General features: G+C 42.1%; 1 protein-coding gene across 1 annotated transcript; it reads right to left on the bottom strand.

Annotated features, from left to right (window-relative positions):
- TAF7L (TATA-box binding protein associated factor 7 like) lies at positions 1-23148 on the bottom strand. The gene is made up of 13 exons (XM_072123750.1): positions 22999-23148; positions 15626-15670; positions 11690-11763; positions 9530-9608; positions 8251-8384; positions 8029-8155; positions 7840-7898; positions 7693-7765; positions 7428-7532; positions 6268-6432; positions 4888-5000; positions 4736-4795; positions 1-115 (listed from the first exon to the last, which is right to left on the bottom strand). The coding sequence occupies exons 2-13, from the start codon at positions 15636-15638 to the stop codon at positions 71-73; spliced, it is 1047 nt and encodes a 348-aa protein (XP_071979851.1). The 5' UTR covers positions 15639-15670; positions 22999-23148; the 3' UTR covers positions 1-70.
- Between the last annotated feature and the right edge of the window lie 1339 nt (positions 23149-24487).

Here is a 24487-nt window from a genome sequence, read left to right as displayed (position 1 = left end):
ATTATATTCAAAATAATGTATCAGAATAAGAGTTATGCAGAGCTATGGCATGTGTTTTCGTTATGTTTTTTTATTTTTCTATCAGGGCTTCAAGCTGCTCCTGCAATGATGTCACCTAAGGAGAAAACATAAAATCATCATTAGCTTCTTGGGACGTTTGAATATACTTGTTTTACATGTATTAAAGTTCTAACTAAGGAAATGTAATTTTTTTTCTAATATACTGTCTATTACCGTATATACTTGTGTATAAACCGAGCTTTTTCAGCACAAAAAATGTGCTGAAAAACGTCACCTCGGCTTATACACAAGCCTATTAAAATAAACTTATATACTCACCCTCCGGCGTCCCGAAGCTCCACGCGGCTCCCTGGCGTCGGCGCGTCCCGTCTTCTTTCTTCTGTCATGGACGCGCCCTTGTTATCTTCCTGGCTGGCACATACTGTGACGTCAGCAGCGGCCGCCTCATAGTATGCGCCTGCTGGAAGAAAACATGACCGTGTCCATGACAGAAGAAGAGCCGCGGGGAAGAAAGAAGACGGGACGCGTCGACATCGGAGGGTGAGTATAGAAGTTTATTTTTTTTAAGTGTTGGGGGGGGCGCAGGCTGGCTGTATACTACGTGGGGGCAGGCTGGCTGTATACTACGTGGGGGCAGGCTGGCTGTATACTACGTGGGGGCTGGCTGGCTGTATACTACGTGGGGGCTGGCTGGCTGTATACTACGTGGGGGCTGGCTGGCTGTATACTACGTGGGGGCTGGCTGGCTGTATACTACGTGGGGGCTGGCTGGCTGTATACTACGTGGGGGCTGGCTGGCTGTATACTACGTGGGGGCTGGCTGGCTGTATACTACGTGGGGGCTGGCTGGCTGTATACTACGTGGGGGGTGGCTGGCTGTATACTACGTGGGGGGTGGCTGGCTGTATACTACGTGGGGGCTGGCTGGCTGTATACTACGTGGGGGCTGGCTGGCTGTATACTACGTGGGGGGTGGCTGGCTGTATACTACGTGGGGGCTGGCTGGCTGTATACTACGTGGGGGCTGGCTGGCTGTATACTACGTGGGGGCTGGCTGGCTGTATACTACGTGGGGGCTGGCTGGCTGTATACTACGTGGGGGCTGGCTGGCTGTATACTACGTGGGGGCTGGCTGGCTGTATACTACGTGGGGGCTGGCTGGCTGTATACTACGTGGGGGCTGGCTGGCTGTATACTACGTGGGGGCTGGCTGGCTGTATACTACGTGGGGGCTGGCTGGCTGTATACTACGTGGGGGCTGGCTGTATACTACGTGGGGGCTGGCTGGCTGTATACTACGTGGGGGCTGGCTGGCTGTATACTACGTGGGGGCTAGCTGGCTGTATACTAGGGGGGGGGGTGTTGTGACCAATGCATTTCCCACCCTATACTTGAGTCAATACTTTTCCCAGTTTTTGGTGGTGAAATTAGGGGTCTTGGCTTATACTCGAGTATATACGGTAATCTGTTTCGAATAACTTATTTTGTCTCATCTACATTATTTCTCAATAACCTGTAGTTAAACTAACTTCAAAGCTTCATTGCCAGTCCTGGGCTCAGCAGCCAGTTTACCTAGATGCAATAACATTACCAAATCACAGAGTCAGGAGGCCCCAATAGGCCAGTCTTTCTAAATTCAGGATGTTTGAAGCATTAATTGAAGATGGTTAGCCCAATTTTCTTTCGGGTTGGCCTAGCAATTAAGTAAATGTGACAGTCTATTTCTCCAACACACTCATGTACTAAAATGAATAAAAAAATAAATAATGATGAGGCCATCCTATTTTTTCAATCCGGGTTGCTAGGATTCTGGTGTTGAACGCTTATTTTGAAAAAGCTGTATACTGAAGGTATATTAGGGAAAGCAATTCATTATCTCATATTTTCTATTAATAACCTTCTGCTGTTTGACAACTAAAGGTAATCACACACAAATTTTAATATTGGACGTTTTTGTTCATCTAAATGCTTTTTACCTGTTTACTTAATATTACCTTCTTTAATGCACACAAAGCATTTAAAATTTAATTTTGCGGAAACTAATAAGTTTGTATTTAAAATAGTAAAAATAAGTATGTTAAGAATTATTGTGATCATGTACTTTTTGCTATTTTCTACTTGCATAATGTTTTTATTCCATTGTATAATCAATAAAGAGTTGACTTAACAACTCTATCATGGCAGACAGACGTCTAACTTGCAATTACTGTATAAGAAATTATAAGGTCCATGCATGTTCAATATAGATTTTTTTTTCCTCAGAGGGAATTTTCTGATATAATCCCATTGGGCATGTACGGATTTATTAAATTATAAAAAAAAAAACAAAAAACGAAATGTTCTTAAAAAAAGAGTCACAATAATTACTGTAGTGACACTGAAGAAAACCTGTCACCAGGGACCCCCACAAACCCCACACACACAGTACCTTAGATATCTTCATACATGTTCCAACTACACCTCTATCCATAGGATTAGAGCCAGCATTCTTCTAAAAAAAGATTTTTTATTTATGTCCTCTGTATACAGTCAGGCTACTCTGCCCCCCCCCCCCCCCCTCACTGACACTGCTAGGTTGGAGAGAATTTCTGAGTGAGGTGGTGGTTTATAGTGAGACAGTGGCTTTGTGTTACTCTGCTCTGCTATATCATTAACCACTCTTTTAGGAAGGTAGAGGTTGAAAGTGACTGTCTGTGTGAAGTGAAATTAACCTTCCTTCTTACCCCTCATTGAGGGGGGCAGAGTATACTGTAGCCTCCTACCTCCGTGACTGGAACAGAGGACATCAATAAAGGTCTTTTTTTTTTAGAAGAAGTGTCTCTATTGTCTCCCATTGATAGAGGCATCAGTCGAACATATTTATAGAGAAAGAGGTACTGTGTGTGGACAGAAATCCGTTCTTTGCCACCTTTCCACTTTCACCATTTTCATAGTATCACAGGGATTTATTTGTGCCAACTCAAGCAGACACTAGAGGGGATTTATTATCAAGACTGGAGAAAGATTTGCAAAACTTGTTAGGAGACACAATCCTGTATTTATGGTATCCTGACAGTCCTTACACCAGGCAAGCAATTCTGGAACTTTTTTTTATCACCAAAAAAATTGGTAAAACATTTAGTTTTAGTATAAAGTGTTCATTTAAAAATTCTGTAAATGCCACTTTGTACAGTTGCTGACAGTGGCAGTGTAAATAAAGTTTAAAGCTGTAATTAGACAGAGGTCTCCACTTCTCTTTAAGATGACGTTCATCATGTTTATTACATTGGCCTTTCTTTTGCTATTGTTTGCTGTCTTGTACAGTACATTTTTGAGAAAAATAAAATGTTTGATAAAAGAAAAAACAAAAAGAAGACCTTTAGGTAGCAACAGCTTTTCATTGATAAAACATTGTAGTGTTAGGAGGGGCATTGCCAGGTCAAAAGATCCAGGCATGGCCCCGTTTCCTTATGGGAGAAGGATTATACTTTTAGGGGGCCAAGATGTATGGGACAATATGAAAGTCCATAAGATGTCTGTGTGGTAAACTCCACAGTGAGGACAAGTGGCTGGAAGAGGAGAAATGGTAATAGAGTCTCTAATGGAGAAGATAGGGAATGACAATGACTACGGTACCGAGAAAAAAAACACCTGCAGTGACTGGATGTCATAAGAAATAGAATTTTAGAATTCTGTAATAGAAATTTCACCTGTGTTTTCTGTAGCTGTTAAGGGTAAGTATTGTTTTGGCAAAAGCTATGTAAAGGAGTGGACACTACTAAGAATTCAATGCAAATGCGATGGAGCGAGTTGCCCTGGATCCCTGGACCGTAGGATTGCCCTTGGTAAGGAGAGTCTACTCTGTGGGAGAAAATGTTTGTAAATACAGACAGTCCCCGGGTTACGTACAGGATAGGTTCTGTAGGTTTGTTCTTAAGTTGAATTTGTATGTAAGTCGGAACTGAATACTTTAGAATTGTAGCTCCAAACAAATTTTTTTGGTCTCTCTGACAATTGGATTTAAAAAATGTTGAGTTGTCATAATAACCAGGATTAACAATAAAGCTTAATTGCAGACACCATTAATAACTGTCATAGCTGTTTATTGTAGCCTAGGGCTAAAGTACAGTAAATTACCAATTACCAGAGGTCCATTTGTAACTAGGGGTCATCTGTAAATAGGGTGTTCTGTAGTAGGGGACTGGCCCTAGTACATAACCAAACCAAAGAGACCCTTTCATTAAATAACTCTCCTATAGACCTCAGTGAATAAACAGTCTATTATTGCCTGTGGCCAAAGGACTATTGCGAAATATAAGTAAAAATGTAATATTGTCATCTGGTATCTCCTGTACAGCTCCTTCCCCACTGATCAACACGCTATGTACTCTGCTCCTGTAAAAGCACAAAGGTGGGAGCTGAGAGCTTAGGAGTGAGTAGCACAGACAAGTCCCTTGTTGTTTTCAAATGCAGCCAAATCAAAGCCCAACCACTGGGACTAAACAGAGGATTTTCTAAGGAAGCCAGGTAAGTTAAAACACCCAATTATATTGTTATCCAAATGCTTAGCGAAGGCAGAAAGACATATTTGCAATACAGGTGTGATGGCCTTCTGCAACCTGTCTTTAGGGAAAATGAGGTCCCTGGTGACAGGTTCCCTATAAAAGAACAAATCAAGCAATCATATCCAATTTAAAATCTTAAAAGACAACCAACTTTTTACAGAGTATCTCACCTGTTGCTTCTCACGGTCTTCCTGCTGCCTAAATTCATCGAGTACTGCTTGTAGACGTGTCTAAGCGTTATAGTAGAAACAAAAATTGGTGAGAACAATATTACCATATGACTCACAAATATCCTATAGAAACAATGATACATCATCCTCACCTTAAGAGCAACATTCTCCACCTTCATAATGAGCTCTTCCTGACGTCTCCTCCTTTCTTGAGTCTCCCTTAGTTTCTTCTGTAAATTTTCAACCTGCTTCTGCAATTCTAGTACTAAAAAGTAGTAAAAAATGTTTTTAATTAGAAACTGATCAGTGCAACTGTTCTTTTAGAACAAACCATTAAATGGATATTTTTAGTTTACCCATCTTGTGATAATTAAAACAGTGTGCTGATAAATTTCCAGAACGTCATGATGGATATATTATGCAGGGTCTGCGCTGCACTGCCTTTCGGTTTAACTCCACATCCATGTGGTGACACTACAGTGGAACTGGCTCATTATAGACAAAATTATTAAAGGGGTTAGATGTGACACAGCAGTGGTGTGTGTATGTGGTTATATGTGACACAGCAGTGGTGTGTGTATGTGGTTATATGTGACACAGCAGTGGTGTGTGTATGTGGTTATATGTGACACAGCAGTGGTGTGTGTATGTGGTTATATGTGACACAGCAGTGGTGTGTGTATGTGGTTATATGTGACACAGCAGTGGTGTGTGTATGTGGTTATATGTGACACAGCAGTGGTGTGTGTATGTGGTTATATGTGACACAGCAGCGGTGTGTGTATGTGGTTATATGTGACACAGCAGCGGTGTGTGTATGTGGTTATATGTGACACAGCAGCGGTGTGTGTATGTGGTTATATGTGACATAGCAGTGGTGTGTGTGATTAGATGTGACATAGCAGTGGTGTGTGGTTATATGTGACAGAGCAGTGGTGTGTGTATGTGGTTCTATGTGACACAGCAGTGGTGTGTGTGGTGGAGCAGGAAGTTCATGTGCATTAGCCCTGCAGACATGTCCTTTATTTTGATGTTCCGCTACAGTATGGCAGTATATGGGGACTTTATTCCTCACACATTACCAGTAGCCTCGGGATTTCGGAAGACCCCAGGCTACCATGACGACGGATCGCTTCTCCCCGTGAGCCCTCTCCATGCACGTAGTATTACGTCACATGACGGTATGGAGTTAAATATGCCCCCTGTTAGGAAAACTGAGGAGTCGAAAAATATGCAAAAAGTGGCTATTCCACAACTTCGGCAAAGAATTACGACTTTTTTTTTACTTTTTTATTAAAGGCATGCCAGAAGACTGGCATTCAAGGCATAGTAAATATGTCCCAGTATCCGGATAACTTTAAAGGATAACTCTCTTGAGATGTAAAACTATTATCTTGATAACCAATATTCAGCAGTTTCTTTGCTATCCTCCCCTTGCACCTAGTTTATCTCCTGGCGTCTATGTTATGTTGTATGTCTTCTATTTTGTATGTCTCTATTTTATTCACCGATTACAAAATACCAACACTCACCTATTTGGTTTGTACTCCCGTCCTGGCCATTTTGACGCCCTCTCTGCTCATCTTCAGTTTCCATAATGTTCAAGTCTTCTTCTTCTTGTCTTTCTCCTTCTTCCTCCTCTCCATCACTGCTACTACTTATATCATTAAATATCTCACGCAGTTCATCCCTTTCCACTAAATTAAATTTGAAACACAAAAGTGATGATACATGTTGATATTGATGAATCCATTTTAGAAGGGCCACAATAAATGGGTACCAAAAATTCCCAGGAAGACAAACATATTTGGAGTTAGACAGTTTGACTAAACAGTCTTTTTGTTTTTGAGTTTGTTTTTTGCTCCCCTTCTTAAAAAATCCTTAACTTTTTGTCATTTTAAATGTGTACAGAGCTTTATAAGAGCTTGTTTCCATAAGTTTAAAAAAAAATAAAATTAAAAACCTTTTGCTGGAAAACCATGTTTATTTTGCCATATTCTGAAGCTAACAACTTTTTCATACTTTTGCATATGGAGCTGTATAACATCTAATTTTTTGCAGGATGTGATTACTTTTTCATACCATATTGGGGACTGTTCGACCTTTTAAACCCTTTATTTATTTTATAGCAGTGTTTCAGACACTTGGGTGCTGTTTTCTTTTACGGGGTTCACTGATGGGAATAACCATTTTTACATATTGGTATATCGGGACTTTTGGGACACGGAGATACCCAACATAGTTATGATTTATGTTATTTATTTTTATATCAATTCTAGGGAAAGGGGGCGATTTGAGCTTATTGGTTTTAGACTTTTTTTTATTATTTACTTTTTAGACCCCCCTAGGGTACTTGGGTAAATGGATCAAATTGATCCTATGATATGCTGCCATAGTGGAAAAACCACAAAAGTGGCTGGCACTGCAGTATAGAGCCACTATAAAGATCCCACCAATGCCCAGCATATCAAATCAAAGGCGAAAGAATTTTTTTTACTGGAGCAACAATTATAAAGTATACACAGTATACACTTCCAACTTACCTACAAATTCAACTTAAGAACAAACCTAGAGAATCAATCCTGTGCGTAACCAGGGGAATGCCTGTATTATGCTTATGTACTATATATTAGGTATGCAGAAAATAGAACATGTGGGAATGTCGGATTTAACCAGATAGAATTTTACTTACTTGAAGACCCATGTCCTTGCTTCATTCCAGACATTCCAGGAGAACCATCTAGCCCAGTCAGATTTTCATTTTCTTTGGACTCGTCTTCAGCAATCACCTCCCATCCTTAACATTTCGGTCAAGGGCAATAAAAAGGGGCAAAGCAGCTCCACATATCTGGATAAAGATAGCTAAACAGCCTCCAGTACAGAATGAACACATACAATTTACTAACAGGGGGCCACAGTAAAAACTACTTGACACAAAAAAAAAAAAAAAAGGATACGGACACTGACTGCTTCTGCATCTGTGCTCAAAAGACGTTTTACTTCTTTTTCCACATCTGGTGACTCTATGTACTGAAAATTGAAGCATCATAATTAATCAATATTTTAATCACACAAAAATCACTGACATCCGAGGCTCTACAAACCTTTTTTTTTGCGGTTTTCCGGAAGCGCCTTTTGCGCACATTCTTTAGAGGAAGGGTTACTTAAAAAAAAAAAAAAAAGGGGGGAAGTGTCTTACAAACAGGATCATTTTTACTGACCTCTAATTTCACAACTACCATCAGCAAATTACTTTATATCATCCAAAGTAAGTAGAAAGTGAGGAGACTTACTTCCATGATTCCAAATAAATTTTTTCTCTCTGTCCCTATCCTTCTTTTTGCTGGTTTTGGGGTCACTTGCTCCAGTTGGCTCCTCTAATGGAGGGTAAAGATCACCATCAAGTGTACAAACTAACATCTGAAAAATTAAAAAAAAAAAATCAAAACATTTAATACATTCAGAAATACTGTTTAATAATGAAGTAAAATCCATTTGGTAAAGGAGGGCATTACCTGACAAATGTCAGCGGTCTTGTAGAAAGTCTTTTTGTCAATGGTTTTCAAACACTCGAGCACACATGGAACATCAACTAGCTTTGCAGCAAGTGGTACCCTATCAACACGCACAATCCCATGACGGCCATCCGCTGTAAAGAAATACAGTGTTGTTAACATATGCGTACATCATAAAGTTGTAAACCTGAAGGAAAATTGTCAAAATTTGACTCCATCGAATTACTAGCTTACACAGGTAAGGTATGAAATGTCCTAAAATGTATGTAAAATCTTGCGTTTTTACCTATAAATCAATCTCCTCCATGGGAATGTGAAAATCAGTTATACCACTGGTAAACATGTTATGGGGACACATTAAAGATAATCATCTTATCTTTCCGAAGGCATCAGGTTTTTGGTTCTGGGAGCTACAGAAAAAGATCCAATGCCCACCTATTTCTTTAACGGTCTATCTCTGGATCTGTAGCTCACAGAACTACAAGCATGATGCAATCTGAGAGATGAGCTTATCTAAAAGCATAGTATTAGGTATTACATAACTAAAGATAGGGGCATCTGAAGAGACAATCCCTCTGAAGGCCCTTATGGGATACTCTGCCATTCTTCCTTGCAGATGCTATCTAGTTTTCTCAGTTTGTATGGTGAACATTGCTGGACAGCCATTTTTATGTGTCTCCAGAGATGCTCAATTGGGTTTAAGTCAGGGCTGTGTTGGGCCACTTAAGAATGATCACAGAGTTGTTCTGAAGCACTGTGCTTAATGTCATTGTCTTGTTGGAAGGTGAACCAGCGGTGAACAGACAGTGATCTTGGGGTTCTTCTTTACCTCTTTTGCAAAGGCTCTTCTCCAACGATTGATTCAATTTGCTGGGCAGAAAGGTCGAAGAAGAGTTGTAGTTGTCCCAAATTTCTTCCATTTAAAAATTATGGAGGCCACTGTGCTCTTGGAGTTAACCTCAAGTGCAGCAGAAATTCTTTTGTAACCTTGGCCAGATCTGTGACCTGCCAAAATTCTGCTTCTGAGCTCCTTGGGCAGTTCCTTGAACCACATGATTCTAATGTGCGCTGACATGCACTGTGAGCTTAAAAAGAAGGCAGTATGCACCCATCATCAGTGACCCGACACAGCCGGGGGGAGGCACATCTTGAATCGTGGTTACAGGGACATTCAGATGTGACTTTTTTTGTTACACAAAGAACAACTCCTATTTTCTTTCTTTTATGTTACTGACTGGGTTAAAATGCATTTAAAGCGGACAGTTTGTGTTTCACTTACGATGTAACTCAATTGAAAGTCTATCTTTTGCATTAACACTTCCAGACTGCACCATTCTTCTTACTGTTGATGCATATTCCTGTGAGGAAAATAATATTGTAAATTGGGTTGACAAAAAGCCTTTAGACAAATCTATAAAAGATTATCTTTTTATTCTATGAAAGCAAAATCCAGTTCGCTCTGCAGTTATTTCTTCATTATTTTTTGTATCCTGAACCAAAACAGCAATAACTGAACACAGAGAACAGAACATTAATCTTTCCATAATACTTGTTCTAGGGGATCCTCAGTATACAGCCAGCCACCTGTAGTATACAGCCAGCCAGCCACCTGTAGTATACAGCCAGCCAACCACCTGTAGTATACAGCCAGCCAGCCACCTGTAGTATACAGCCAGCCAGCCACCTGTAGTATACAGCCAGCCCCCATGTAGCATACAGCCAACCCCCTGTAGCATACAGCCAGCCCTCTGTAGCATACAGCCAGCCCCCTGTAGCATACAGCCAGCCCGTCACCTGTAGCATACAGCCAGCCAGTCCCCTGTAGCATACAGCCAGCCAGTCCCCTGTAGCATACAGCCTGCCAGCCCCCTGTAGCATACAGCCAGCCCGTCCCCTGTAGCATACAGCCAGCCAGTCCCCTGTAGCATACAGCCAGCCAGTCCCCTGTAGCATACAGCCAGCCAGTCCCCTGTAGCATACAGCCTGCCAGCCCCCTGTAGCATACAGCCTGCCAGCCCCCTGTAGCATACAGCCTGCCAGCCCCCTGTAGCATACAGCCTGCCAGCCCCCTGTAGCATACAGCCTGCCAGCCCCCTGTAGCATACAGCCTGCCAGCCCCCTGTAGCATACAGCCTGCCAGCCCCCTGTAGCATACAGCCTGCCAGCCCCCTGTAGCATACAGCCTGCCAACCCCCTGTAGCATACAGCCTGCCAACCCCCTGTAGCATAAAGCCTGCCAACCCCCTGTAGCATACAGCCTGCCAGCCCCCTGTAGCATACAGCCTGCCAGCCCCCCCGTAGCATACAGCCTGCCAGCTCCCTGTAGTATAAAGCCTGCCAGCCCCGTGTAGTATACAGCTTGCCAGCCCCGTGTAGAAAACAAAAAGAAAAAGGTGTACTCACCTTTCCGACATCCTCCGTAGGTCCTCTTCTGCTTCCATTGCTCCGGTGCCACCTGGGTGCTTTGGATCCTCTTTGGGCTCTTCCGCTCCTCTTCGGGGTCTTCGTGTTCGGCCGGCACACAGAATACAGAAGGCCCGAAGAGGTTCCGAAGGACCCAAGACTCAAGTCCCCACCGGTGGATAGCCTGCCAGCACCCACCGGTGGATAGCCTGCCAGCCCCCACCGGTGGATAGCCTGGTCCTCTCCTGCTTCCAATGCTCCGGTGCCACCTGGGTGCTTTGGATCCTCTTTGGGCTCTTTCGCTCCTCTTCGGGGTCCTCGTGTTTGGACGGCACACAGAATACAGAAGGCCCGAAGAGGTTCCGAAGGTCCCAAGACTCAAGTTCAGCCCCCTGAAGGATATAGCCCGCCAGCCCCCTGAAGGATATAGCCCGCCAGCCCCCTGAAGGATATAGCCCCCTGATAATCTTTTATAAGGGTAATATGCACATTTTCTTAGGAGGCTTCTGGGGCGTGGAGTAAGCGGAGCTGAGACTACACGGCACGGCTACTCCATGCCCGAGTAGCCTCTTTGATCCTCCTACCCAGATATCTTCAGTGTGCAGCTACGAGGAGCTGCGCGCACTCGTCTGCATAGCTGGAGCCGAGATCGCAAAAGCGCATAACTCCGCCTTCATGGACAAGTGTGCGATGATATATCTGGGTAGGAGTATCAAAGAGGCTACTGGCGCGTGTAGTAGCTGTGCCGTGTAGCCTCAGCTCCGGCTACTCCACGCCCCAGTAGCCTCTTTAGAAAATTTGCATATTACCCAGATAAAAGATTATAAAAGATAGAGTGCATCTAAGGATTAGCCCTAAAAAGGTAGTTTCGTGGTGGTAGGTTTCCTTTAATAGATCAGCTGCATTTTTGTCCACCTACTCAATATGTAACATATATCTTAAGTATACATCATGAATGAGTCCTACAGCTTTGCAGTTTGAATATTGCACAATTCCAAAACTAAACCAAAATGATATAATAAAAAGGTCCAGTTACCTGAGGAAGTCTTAAAATATATTGACTTTCTAACTCATGGGGTGCGTCATCTTTGCTACGTGATGCCTTTTGTTCTGTGAAGAAAGAAAATGTTTGCAGTAGTGACCACTTAAAACTCAACTTTCATTATTGCGGTGCAGACCAAAAAAAGTGATATACAGTGGAATATAGTCAGCAACCAAGTGAGCAAGTTCTCCCACTTAAAAAGATGAGAGGCCTGTAGTTGACATCATAGGTAGACTTCAACTTTGAGAGACCAAATAAGAAAAAAAAAATCCATGCTAAAAGACCTAGCCACATTTCATCTTCAATGCCCTATGTCAGTGATGGCGAACCTATGGCACGGGTGCCAGAGGTGACACTCGGAGCCCTTTCTGCGGGCACTCAGGCCATTGTCCAAGGAAAGAGTTCACCAAACACTGAATCTTCAACTTAAGAGATGCTGTTTTCAGCGCTATTTTAAAGTGACACTTTATTGGGTGTTTGGAACTGCAGGGAAAGTAAGAAGGTGTTGACAGAACTGCAATATCTTTGGAGGTCATCCGGCGGGACCCTCCATTTCTTCCTGTACAGAGAGACCCTGGAAAGAAGCTATAATGATAGCTTAAATTTGCCTTCCTTCTGTCAACTATATTGGTGGCCTCAGGCGGCCGATACAATTGAAAGATGTGGAAGAACAAGTAGCAGTAAGTTAAGGTATAAAATTCCATGCTGGCACTTCACGGTAAATAAGTGGATTTTGGATGTAGTTTGGGCACTCGGCCTGTAAAAGGTTCGCCATCACTGACCTAGGTGATGAAAATCTCACAATACATGGCCCCATTCATTCTTTCATGTACATATCAGTTGTTCTGGTCCCTTTGCAGAGAAACAGCCCAAAGCATGATGATGCCACCCCCATGCTTTACAGTTGGTGTGGTGTATTTTTGTATGTGACTCAGCATTCACTCTCCTCCAAACACAACGGTTTGTGTTTCTACCAAACACTTCCACTTTGGTTTCATATGACCGTATGACATTCTCCCAATCCTTTTTTTTGTACAATGATTTAACAATAAAACAAAGGGGGCCCCCTCCCTACTGATCCAGTTCTTTCCGGAGCATAATATTCTCTTTCATCAATGGATATAAAGTTATATAATCCTCATAACCCCAATATGCTTCAAGTTGTCAATAATTAATCCATTGCTATCAAATTAGTAGATTTATTCATTTATTGCCTTCAGAGAGGAAGGCTGGAAATAGATTTAAAAAGCTCTAACATATTCCACGATAACTGAGGACACAATCATACAGCCCATATCGGCTAATGCTACAACAGACTATTATTTGCTCATTTAAGCATCTCACCATTTTATGAAGAAGAAATTTCATTGTGATCAATTATATCTGACCTATCCTTAATTGCATGTTGTGATATAATAACACACCACTGTACTACTATTTCACTGAAGGAGCCTTATGCCAATAGTCTGGTAGGCTTCCGATTGTCTGAAACTAATCCATGGTTGCCAAGTACTGTAGCTATAAACCTATCATAGGCCCCTGCTGTAAACAAGGTTAATTCCTCCAGAGCCATTATATCATCAATCTCCACTATATTATATGCTGTAATGAACGCCAGAGTGTATATAAAACCGGACATGACCAAAATATGTGTAAAAATGTTCCCTCTAATCCACATCACCAACAAAGTGGGTCTACACTTGGAAATATTGTATGTAGTCGTGTTAAAACTTGATACCATTGTGATAGCAATTTATAGTTCCTTTCTTGTAACTGGGTTTATTGGTTGTCTTACTTGCATATAAAAATCTGCAGGTCATTCACTAGGTCCCCGTGTGGTTCTAGGATTTTTGCTCACCATTCTTGTGATCATTTTGACCCCATACTGATAACAAGTTCAAACAGGAGCCATTACTACAGGTAATGAGTGGAGGATAGAGGAGCCTCTTGAAGAAGTTACAGGTCTGTGAGAGCCAGAAATCTTGTTTATTTGTAGGTCACCAAATACTTATTTTCCACTATAACAATGCAAATAAATTCTTATAAAATCAAACAATGTAATTTTCTCTCTCATAGCTGACATTTTCTCTCTCATAGTTGAGGTCTACCCATGTCGTCTACTTGAGGCCTTTTTCATCTTTAAGTGGTAGAACTTGCACAATTGGTTGCTTTGCTTAACTAACTAAAAGACCTCTATGTGCCAACTATTAACAGTTAATAGGAAAATATTAGTAGTAGATGGGGATCACCCAATCTGAGTAAAATGGAAATCTGTGGGATGATGTTGTTGGTGCTCATACTGATCTTTCATGGGCGAAAGATGTATGTATAAATGTATGTGTAAATTAAACACTAGGAATTTTGGCACTCAAACATCACGATCTTTCAATTGATAATTTATGTTCTCTATAAAAGGCTTGAAAAAAGATAATCTAAAAAGTTATACCTTTTAATTGCACTAAATACTTCAAACACTATTTTTTAATAATGAAAAGAATCAATTTTTCCCCAGTTATTCATCAGGAAGATTCATTGTGTACTTCCTGTGGGTAACCCCCAGTCCAGGGTCATGTGATGTCACAGAGGTGCACAGCTCTGACGAGACGTGCACCTGTGTGACATCCCATGACCGTAATCTGGTGTTTATCCAAAATGATGCAATGTACATATGAAATAAGTTATGTTTGTGCTTATGTTTTCTTATTTAACCATCTAATGATCGCTGTATCAACTTTTCAAGACAGTCATTAAGGGTAATGTACCTCCATGCCCATAAAAGCCCAGGCAACGAAATAAATATTTATCCTGTACAACCCAAAAAAAATTTTTGTTTAAAAATGGCAATTTGTGCATCATTTTTCCTTTTTTTTTTCCATCAAATAACATTTTAAACCCTGAATGTGTGCAAATAAAACCGACAGCTATCATCGCAAATAATAAGCCCTTACACTGCCAACAAATTTTTAAAGTTATAGCGCTCAGAAGGCGGCAATGCAAAAAAAAAAAAAAAAAAAAGGTGCCCCCAAAAGTATTTCATCATGTAAAGGAAGGTTATTAAAAAAAAGCCATATAAATTTGGTGTTTCTGTATTCATATTGTCCCAGAGAAAAAGGTTATTATGTTATTTAGGTTCGACAACATAAGCATAAATGACACCCAAAATTGTGCTTTTAAAAACTACATTCCACCCTTAAAAAGACCCCATACAGCTATAGTGACTGAAAAATATTACTTGATTAGCTCTTAACCCCTTAAGGGCGCAGGTTTTTTTTCACTCATTTCTCGCTCTCCACCTTCAAAAAATCATAACTTTTTCATTTTTCCGTGTACAGAGTTGTATGAGGGCTTATTTTTTGCGTAACAAATTTTACTTTCCCGTGATGTTATTTATTACAATATGCCGTGTACTGGGAAGCAGGAAAAAAATTCCAAAATGTGGAAAAATTGGAAAAAAACCTGCATGTTTCTTGTGGGCTCAGTTTTTACGACTTTCACTCTGTGCTCCAAATAACACCTCTACTTTATTCTTTGGTTCGGCACGATCGCGGTGATACAAAATTTTAACAGGTTTTATTTTTGCTTTTTGTTTTTGCTTTGACTTTTTTGTTTTTGCTTTGACTATCTTTTTTCTGGGAAGCATGTGCTGTGGCTGCCGATCTGCTTGGGGGCATGTTCTGTGGCTACCTATCTTCTTGGGGGCATGTGGCTACCTATCTACTGGGGGTATGTACTGGGGCTACCCAGTAGGGAGGCATGTGCATATTGTAGGGCTCTTACGGTGTACCATTTTAAAATTTGTGGCGTTCATGGCTCTCTCAGCCAAAAAGGTTCCTGACCCCTGCTTTAAGATGTTCAAATAACATAATAGCAAAATATATAGCATATACAATAGTATAGCATAGATAAGTAAAGAATGAATATATGGATTACTTGTAGACGTCATCTCGATTTTCACCTTGTCTAATTCATCAATATCTGTAATACAAAATTTTTTAAAATTAAACATTTTAAAAACCAGAGATAATATGTTTGACATGCTGTGAAATGCCTTCAATAGTTTACCATTTACATTGAATTATAACTAACGAGGAGACTTATGAGAAGTGTCTGAAAGCAGACTGTTCTGGTTTCCCATAGAAAGCAATAAGAGCTCAGCTTTCATTTTCTAACAGCTATTTATAAAATTAAAGCTGAGCTCTGGTTGCCATGATCAACTAAAACAGTGCTTTTCTCAGACACTTTTTATAAATCAAAGTTTACAAGATGTTTCAATACAATTTCACAAATACATATGCAACAACCTACCAACAATACAATACTAATCCGTACAGAACCTATAAACTTCAGTTTTGTATCGAACTTTTAGGGTGGACCCTGGAGCAGAATTGTACCCTCACTGTACATGCAGGAGTTTCTACCAACAAGCCAAGATCCAGCAGAGAAAGAGGTAAGTTCTGTTAATCTTTACCAAGCTGACAGCTTTTAGCAAGCGCGGACCGGTCGAATATTACGTCAAGCTTCTGGCGCCGGTTCCTTAACGGAGCTGCTGTTCCTATCGCAGCCCTGGGACTGCCAGTGTCCCGGGGCTGTGCAATACTCTTCCGGGGAGCCGGGTCCTGTCTGGCAGGACCCGGCTGTAACACACTGAGCATGTAACACCAAATGCTTGAACAAAAATGACCAGATAACTTCAAATTTATACATCTAAATCAACCTTTATTATTCACGATAAAAAATATCATACAATAAGGGCAGTAATATGAAGAACAAGGAAAATGGTAAAAGTGACATGTACGGAAGTAACAGCCACAAGAGGCCTTAGAGTTAGGTTATACAATCCATGCACAAAGGAGATATGGCACAAAGAGGAGACGAAAAGGATAAAAAACTCACAAAGCCAAATCTATGTCCTAAACTAGATTGTTAGTATACCATACCAGAGGACAGGAGTACACGCCACAGACTTTGTGGCGTGTACAGGACCTCTACCAAGCCTTAGTGCAAGGAGAAACATGAGGAGCACTGCCAGAGCCCTGCAAGATGACCTCCATCGGTTAGAAACCGACTCCATGAGGATCGAATGAGGGCCCCAGGTCTACAGATGGGGCTTGTGCTCACAGCCCAACACCATCCAGTACACTTGGCAAATTCGCTGCTGGAGCCTGGTGCTCTTCACAGATGAAAGCTAGTTCACAGTGAGCACGTGACAGAGCATGAAGACACCGTGGAGAGCATTCTGCTGCCTATAACATCTTTCAACATAACCTGTTTGTCAGTAGATCAGTAATGGTGTGGGGGGGCAAAGAATTGAAGGGTTGCACTGCCATGTGCTTGCCAGAGGTAGCCTGACACCATATGCTGGCCCTGGGTTCCTCCTAATGTGGCTGGAGAGTGTCAGCAGTTCCTGCAAGAGGAAGGCATTGAAGTTATAGACGTTCCCCAGACCCAAATCCGATTGAGCACATCTGGGACACCACTTTGTCCAGTAGTTGGCAGATGCTTTAGTCCAGGTCTGAGAGGAGATCCCTTAGGATACAATCTGCAACCTCATCAAGAGCATGCTGAGGCGTGGTAAGGAGGTCATACAGGCAAGTGGAGTCCACACACAATACTGAGCCTCATTTTCACTTGTTTAACCCCTTAAGGACGCAGGGTATTTTCGCTAATGTCTCGCTCTCCATCTTCAAAAATCCATAACTTTTTCATTTTTCCGTGTACAGACCTGTGTGAGGGCTTATTTTGTGCATAACAAATTTTACTTTCCCATGATGTTATTTATTATTCCATGCCATGTAGTGTTTTAGTCATCTAAAAAGGTGTAAAAGTTGCGTTTTGGACATTTGGGCGCCATTTGCCGTTCCGGAGGTCACCGCCGTCAATAACCGTTTTTATATTTTGATAGATCGGGCATTTTGGGACGCGGCAATACCTAATGTGTCTGTGATTTTTACTATTTATTATATTTTATATCAGTTCTAGGGAAAGGGGGGTGATTTGAACTTTTAACATTTTATTATTTTTTTACATTTTTTAAACTTTTTTTTTCTTATTTTTCCCACTATTTCTTAGACCCTCTAGGGTACATTAACCCTAGATGGTCTGATCGCTCCTGCCATATACTGCAATACTACTGTATCGCAGTATATGGCATTTCTGCTCACTATACATTACAATGAGCCGCAGGATATGCAGAAGCCATGTATCCTCGGGTCAAACGAAGACCCGAGGCTACCATGGCAACCGATCGCCACCCCCCCGATGCAAGCACCGACCGCGGGTGACAGCGATGGGTCTTTGCTGCGATATGCAGCAAAGCCCATCTCTATATGAAGACGGCTCAGCCCGTGAGCCTTCTTCATACAACCTTCACAGCTCCATGGCGGATATATCCGTCACGGAGCGTGAAGGGGTTAAAGGACATTTCAAAGTTGGATCAGCCTGTAGTGTGTTTTTCCACTTTAATTTTGTGGGCGACTCCAAATCCAGGCCTCCATTGGTTAATAAATTTGATTTCCATTGATGATTTTGTTAGTGTGATTTTATTGTCAGTATCTTCAACGGCATTCAGTTCTAGGATGTGTTATTTGAGTGAGCCCTTCATTTTTTTTTTTTTTTTTTACATGTATTACAAAATGAAGACAGTGGGGACATTTATCAAGGCTTCTATGCCAGAAAACAGGCGCAAAAGCCCTGAAATGATAGCAATGCTTTGCGTACCGCCAGGCGTTTATAATCACCTCAACGCCAGCTGCAGCATATATTTATGTCAGGTAGGACCTGCCGTACAAATAGAAGCTGTGTGGCTGCCCCACAGCATAAGCCTCTTGCTGTATCCGGCAGTGGCAGGAATTCATCATGCCCTGGTGCACATTGTATGATGAATCTGCCCCAGTGGCCTGTTTGTGGGTTGCAAACAAGAGCATTTGATCCCTTGTTTGTTGCCTGTCATCGCCTCTACAATTTGCAGCCCTGGCAGTCAGCTTATATATGGGGCATGAGCAATTTGAGTTGGGACTGTTCGTCAGCCTCAGGGTACATTCACACGCGGTATACCCGAAAAAGGGGTTCTCATCCGAAAAAGGGGTTTCCTCGCAGATAGTGGGATGTGCACCAAAAAAATCTACTATAGTCAAGCAACTAGACCAACTAACAGGAGGTGTAAAGTATGACTCAACAGTCTTTTCCTGTTCTGTATATACAGCTGCTGTATTTTAACCTTAAAGGACACCTGTCATCAGGTCTGTGTCACTTGTCCTGTCACCACTACCTGTTGGAGCAGCTCACAAGGATCGCATCCCAGCCTTTATCTAGTTATTTCATACATTATTCATTGTAAAATCATCTATTCTTTATCATATAAATGAGGCTGGTCACATGGTCAGAGGCAGTGATGTCACCCCTGTTACCCCTCCCCTCTCCTCCCCCTGCTCATGTCTGTGTGTAATGTATAGTAAATGCTGCATCCTCCTAATATACAGGTGAGAGACACAGACATCAGCTACACATGAATCTGACATGTTCTGCTGTAACATGGCTACATCCTGGAGCTGCTGTATCTCTCCTAAACACACACACATGCACACACAGGCTGCAGGGGGTGCCAGTACCAGGAAGCACATCATTATACAGCCTCACATCATTATACAGGCTGTCAGTCATGCACTGGGGGTGTGGCTGTGCCTCCCACTCATGAATAGAGTGGACAGCTTGAATATGCTAATGCTTCATTGGACATTTCACAGGTCATTTGCATACAGCTTTAGGACCTCATTGCTTAGGTTTACAGGCATGTAGAGGGACAATGAAGGGATAGAGGCAATGCTCTCTAATGGCAGTTTATGAAAATATATTTAGTTTAGGGGGGTTATTTTGCATGACGGGTTCTCTTTAAATACAGGATGTTTTTCACCAGCATTTCACCAGTATGTCAATACGGTGAGCTGGCAAATGATGGCTGGCTGACAGAATGCAACTCCTACTTGTACTGGTCTCCCTGGATACTGCACGTAAACACAGCAGAAAATGGTGCACAGCCGTAATTCAACCTGTATTTTATACTTTCCCATGGACTTAAATGGAGAGTAAGGAACGGAAATACATAAGAAAATAGGACATGCTCTAGATTAGTTATTTTAGCATGTGGTCATATGCTACACGTATATATGGCTGTTTTCATACATTGATGTGCATGAAGGGGATTCACTTGAGATGCCCTTTACAGGCTGCGGTCAAACGTAATATTGTCGATATTGTGTTCTTGGACTTTGTAAAGGCATTTGACACTGTCCCTCATAAATGCCTGATGGGTAAAATTAGGGCTATTGGTTTGGAAGGAATAATTTGCAATTGGATTGAAAACTGGCTGAAGGATCGTATCCAGAGAGTTGTGGTCAATGATTCCTACTCGGAATGGTCACCAGTTATGAGTGGTGTACCCCAGGGTTCTGTGCTTGGCCCACTACTATTTAATATATTTATTAATGACATAGAGGTATTAATTAATAGCACTGTGCCTATTTTTGCAGATGACACCAAGCTGTGTAGTGTAATAAAGTCTATGGATGATGTTCATAGGCTGTAGGTTGACATGGACAAACAGTGTTTGGTCATCCACTTGGCAAATGAGGTACAATGTGGATAAATGTTAGGTATTGCACCTAATCCACATGCACTCCCTTGGGGGAGTAAATCTGGGAGAGTCCCTTTTTGAAAAAGACTTAGGGGTAATAGTGAATCATAAATTAAATAACAGCATGCAATGTCAAGATCTTGTCATGTATCAAAAGTGGTATGGACTCGGGATAGAGATGTAATATTACCACTGTACATGGCATTGGTTCGGCCTCACCTGGAATATGCTGTCCAGTTCTGGGCACCGGTCCATAAAAAGGATGCCCTGGAGCTGTAGAGGGTTCAACCAAGAGCCACAAAAATGATAAGGGGTATGGAGGGTCTCATTTATGAGGAAAGATTAAAACAACTAGATTTATTTAGTCTGGAGAAGAGACGACTACGAGGGGACATGATTAATTTATATAAATATATGATTGTTCCATACAAAAAAAATTGGTGGTAAGTTGTTCCAGAATAAATCAAATCAAAAGACGAGGGGGCACTGTCTCCGTCTGGAGAAAACAGGGTTTAATCACCAGAAGCAGCAGGACTTTTTTACTATGAGAACTGTCAATCTGTGGTTTAGCCTGCCGCAGGTGCTGGTCACAGCAGGGACAGGAGAGAGCTTCAAAAAGGGTCTAGATGCCTTTTTACACCTAAATAACATTGATTGTTATGTTATACAGAATTGTTTCCCATAAATCTCTTCCTCATCCAATCCCTTCCCTTCCTTGGTTGAACTTGATGGACATGTGTTTTTTTTCAATCGTATAAACTATGATACTATGAAGTTTGTTAACACTTCAATTTTTTTTATAGGGTTTAAAACAAAATTGTCTGCAATATTGAAATTCTCATTTTTTTGGGCTAAATGAATGTGTTTTTCCAATAATGTACACATTCTCATTGGATAAAATACTTAAAAAATGAAATAATTTCTCCAGAGTATAGAAATAGCCCATATGTGGTGGTAAACTGCTGGATGGGCACACGCCAGGGCATTGAAGGGAAGATGCACCAAAAGAGCAGATTATACATGGTCACTTTTTAATGGCTATGCAATCTTTATTTTTTTGGCAATTTGGACAAATAAGCACGTATTTTCTGCAAGTTTAGATGCATTTTACAATACTTCATTTTATTGGTTAATTAGCTTATTGATGAGATTTTATTAACTCTTAAATGCATGGAGGAAATGAAAACCGTGAAGCCTCAGAAGCCCCCTATAAGCCCCGTTCCGCTCTTTGAGTTTCTAAAGCTTCTGTGCCCCTGTAAACAAACAAGGTATAGTACATAGGGTCCGCAGCAAGGGGCATTGAGAGCGCTGGATGAGGTAAGTACAAGTTAACTTTTATGCAGGCAACTTATAAATCGCTGGCCAACTCACTCCTCTTCTGGCACCGGCTCTGTACACCAGCTGGTGTCAGAAGTGGGACGTAGTAGCACTTTACGTTGCGGGTAGTTTCTGCTGCCCATTGACGTACTACTACATCCAACGTCGGGAAGGGGTTAAAATAAAGTTTTTTCAGGTAATATCTAGGCCAGTCATATGGAAACTGCACTAATCACAGCATCTGTATCCCAGTCACACATTTACCATGACTTATCCTCCTGCACATTAAGGGACACCTTCCAGCTAAGTGATGGTAGATGTGTCCTAGCAAGGCCGAATTTACACGAACATATGTCCACCGCGCCGTAGCTGGGCATAAGTCCAGCTCGATGGAGAGGAGGAGTGACCCCTCCCCTCTCGATAAAAATGCATGCTGTACACGGGAAAGCAGTGTGGTACTGTATCGCTCCCCAGATTGCCATCTATGGGGGATGTATGTGCAACCAGCTCAGTTACGCTCTGTTTCTTAGGCTTCCGTGCCCCTGTAAACCAACAGGGCAGGGCACGGCACGTAGGGTCCGCAGCACAGGACATAGAGAGCGCTGGATGAGGTAAGTACAAGGCCACTTTTAAATCCCTGGCCACCTCACTCCCCTTTAAAATGTTAACACCTGCAAATGGCGTATGCTAAGTTTGCGGCCATTGCATCTCCAGTATAAGGCTACATTCAGACGGCCGTATGGGGTACGTTTATACAGCCGATATACGTCCCCCATAGATGGCAATGGGCGCACGGCACCATACTCTGTGAAAAGATAGGACATGTCCGATCTTTTCACGGCATAGGTGCGCCATATATCCCTATGGAGAGGGCAGCGCTCACCTCCTTCTCCACCCGCATGCTGCCTTAGGACATGTCCTATCTTGCTACAGCGCGGTACTACTCCCGTACAGGGCCGTGAGCCCATAGAAGTGTATGGGGGAGGTATATATATGTGTCTCATACGTTCATGTGAATGTAGCCTTAGCAGCATTTGCCCTGTACAGAGGGGAGTCCGCTAATGAACCCTCTCAATTTACTGTTCAAATACAAAGCTGTACCTCCACCTACTACGACCATAACAAATACACTGGATAAAACCGCAACAGAGACCAAACAAAAATGCTATATCGTCTTCCAAAGTATCAGCCCGGCATAGCAGGAAACGTTTGTTCCCGTTGCTGACCTACATCATACATACAGTTACACTGCAATGTGTACGGACTGACAGTAGCTAATAACGGGAGGCTTGGGTTACCGTAGGATTGCTAAGTGCACACATTTCAAATACAACTTTGCACGCGATATACATCCTACCTTATCAACGGCATCTCATGAACTGTAATATACCGGGATCCTGACCTACGTCTCAGGAGGAAACCGGAAGTGGAGCATCATGTGACCCGTTTCGCCAACAATTGCAGATGTTTGGAATGGCGGTGAAATTGCGCCACCTACCGTCTACTCAATGTGTACGGAGATAGCGTAGGAAGCTAAGTGAGACTCATGAGGGCAGGCTGCTTGAGAAGGTTTGTGAGATGGAAGTGGAGGGTATGCAGGATGTGCAGAAAGGTGCGGGCATGGAGGTGCAGGAGAAGGAGGGGATGTGCAGCTGAGCAATAAGGAACCTGCCGATGGGCTTTGTAAGAAAGAGTGGGAAATGGCGCGCAGGATGGTCATAGCGGTCCCTGAGGTAGAGAGGGTCTTGGTGATGTAGACCAAAGGAGGGAAAAAGTAGAGTGCAGACTGGGAAAGGCCATCCATACCTCCCAATGTTTGGGGTACAGAAAGAGGGACTAAGCCCCTCGTTCACGGCCTTTTCCCACCCCTAAGTATTGTATAATGTTAATGGCGCCTATATAATGCTCCCTTTTTTATGCTCCTTTTACATTTGGTCCCCCATTTTTTTATTTATTTATCTGTCCATGCTTATAATGAGCTAAATTTCTGTACTCCTACCCCCCTCCTCCTCACATTGTGGCTCATCACATCAACATTGTGACCTCTCTCTTCCTCTTCACATTGAGGCCCCATTCTCCATCTTCCTTCATATTGTGGCCCCCTTTCCTCCATTGTCCCTTCTATTTTTGACCCCCCTGTTCTCAATCCCACTCGTATTGTGGCCCTCTGTCCTCCATCCCTCTCATATTGCTGACCCTATATTTCCTGCCGAAGGCGACAGGCCGAATAATGCTATGGATCACTTGCATGCATGTTTGTCCTGTATGCTGCTTTCACGAAAATAAAACTGGTGAGTGCCGCACCATCTCCATCCCCCTCATATGTGGCCCTCTCCTGTTTCTGAGCTTGAGGGCGCTTGCACACGATGCGTTGCATCACCTTTTTTGATGCGTTTTTGATCACATGCTGAGGTTACATTGCGTTTTAGCAGATGCAGTGGAAATGCAATGTAACCTTAGCGTGTGATTAAGGCTGAAGCCTTTGGAATGTGCAAAAACGCATAAAAAAGTGACGTAATGCATTGTGTGAACGTGCCCTAAACAAAAGAAATGTTACTTACCTAGGGCAATACTACTTCCACACGCTACTAAAGTTGAGAAGTATGGAGGCAGCAGGAAACTAATCTCTCGTGTTCTGTAATGACTTGAACAGTTTCCTGTAATGGTACTAACATCTGACAATGAATAATATCTTTGAATATAGCATTGGAGGCAATGTGGGCTCCCAGTTATGTTAACGAAATGTTACAGGTGGATGAGGCTAACAAGAGCTGGACATCTTTTGTTATTCTATACATTTGTATGTTTTACCAGTATTTTAAATGGCTGTGGATCAAAAAATGTTT

This window comes from Engystomops pustulosus, chromosome 9 (assembly GCF_040894005.1).
Source record: "Engystomops pustulosus chromosome 9, aEngPut4.maternal, whole genome shotgun sequence".
Classification (NCBI taxonomy): domain Eukaryota; kingdom Metazoa; phylum Chordata; class Amphibia; order Anura; family Leptodactylidae; genus Engystomops; species Engystomops pustulosus.
The sequence above is the reverse complement of the archived record's forward strand: the minus strand, read 5'-3'. Positions and strand labels throughout refer to the sequence as shown.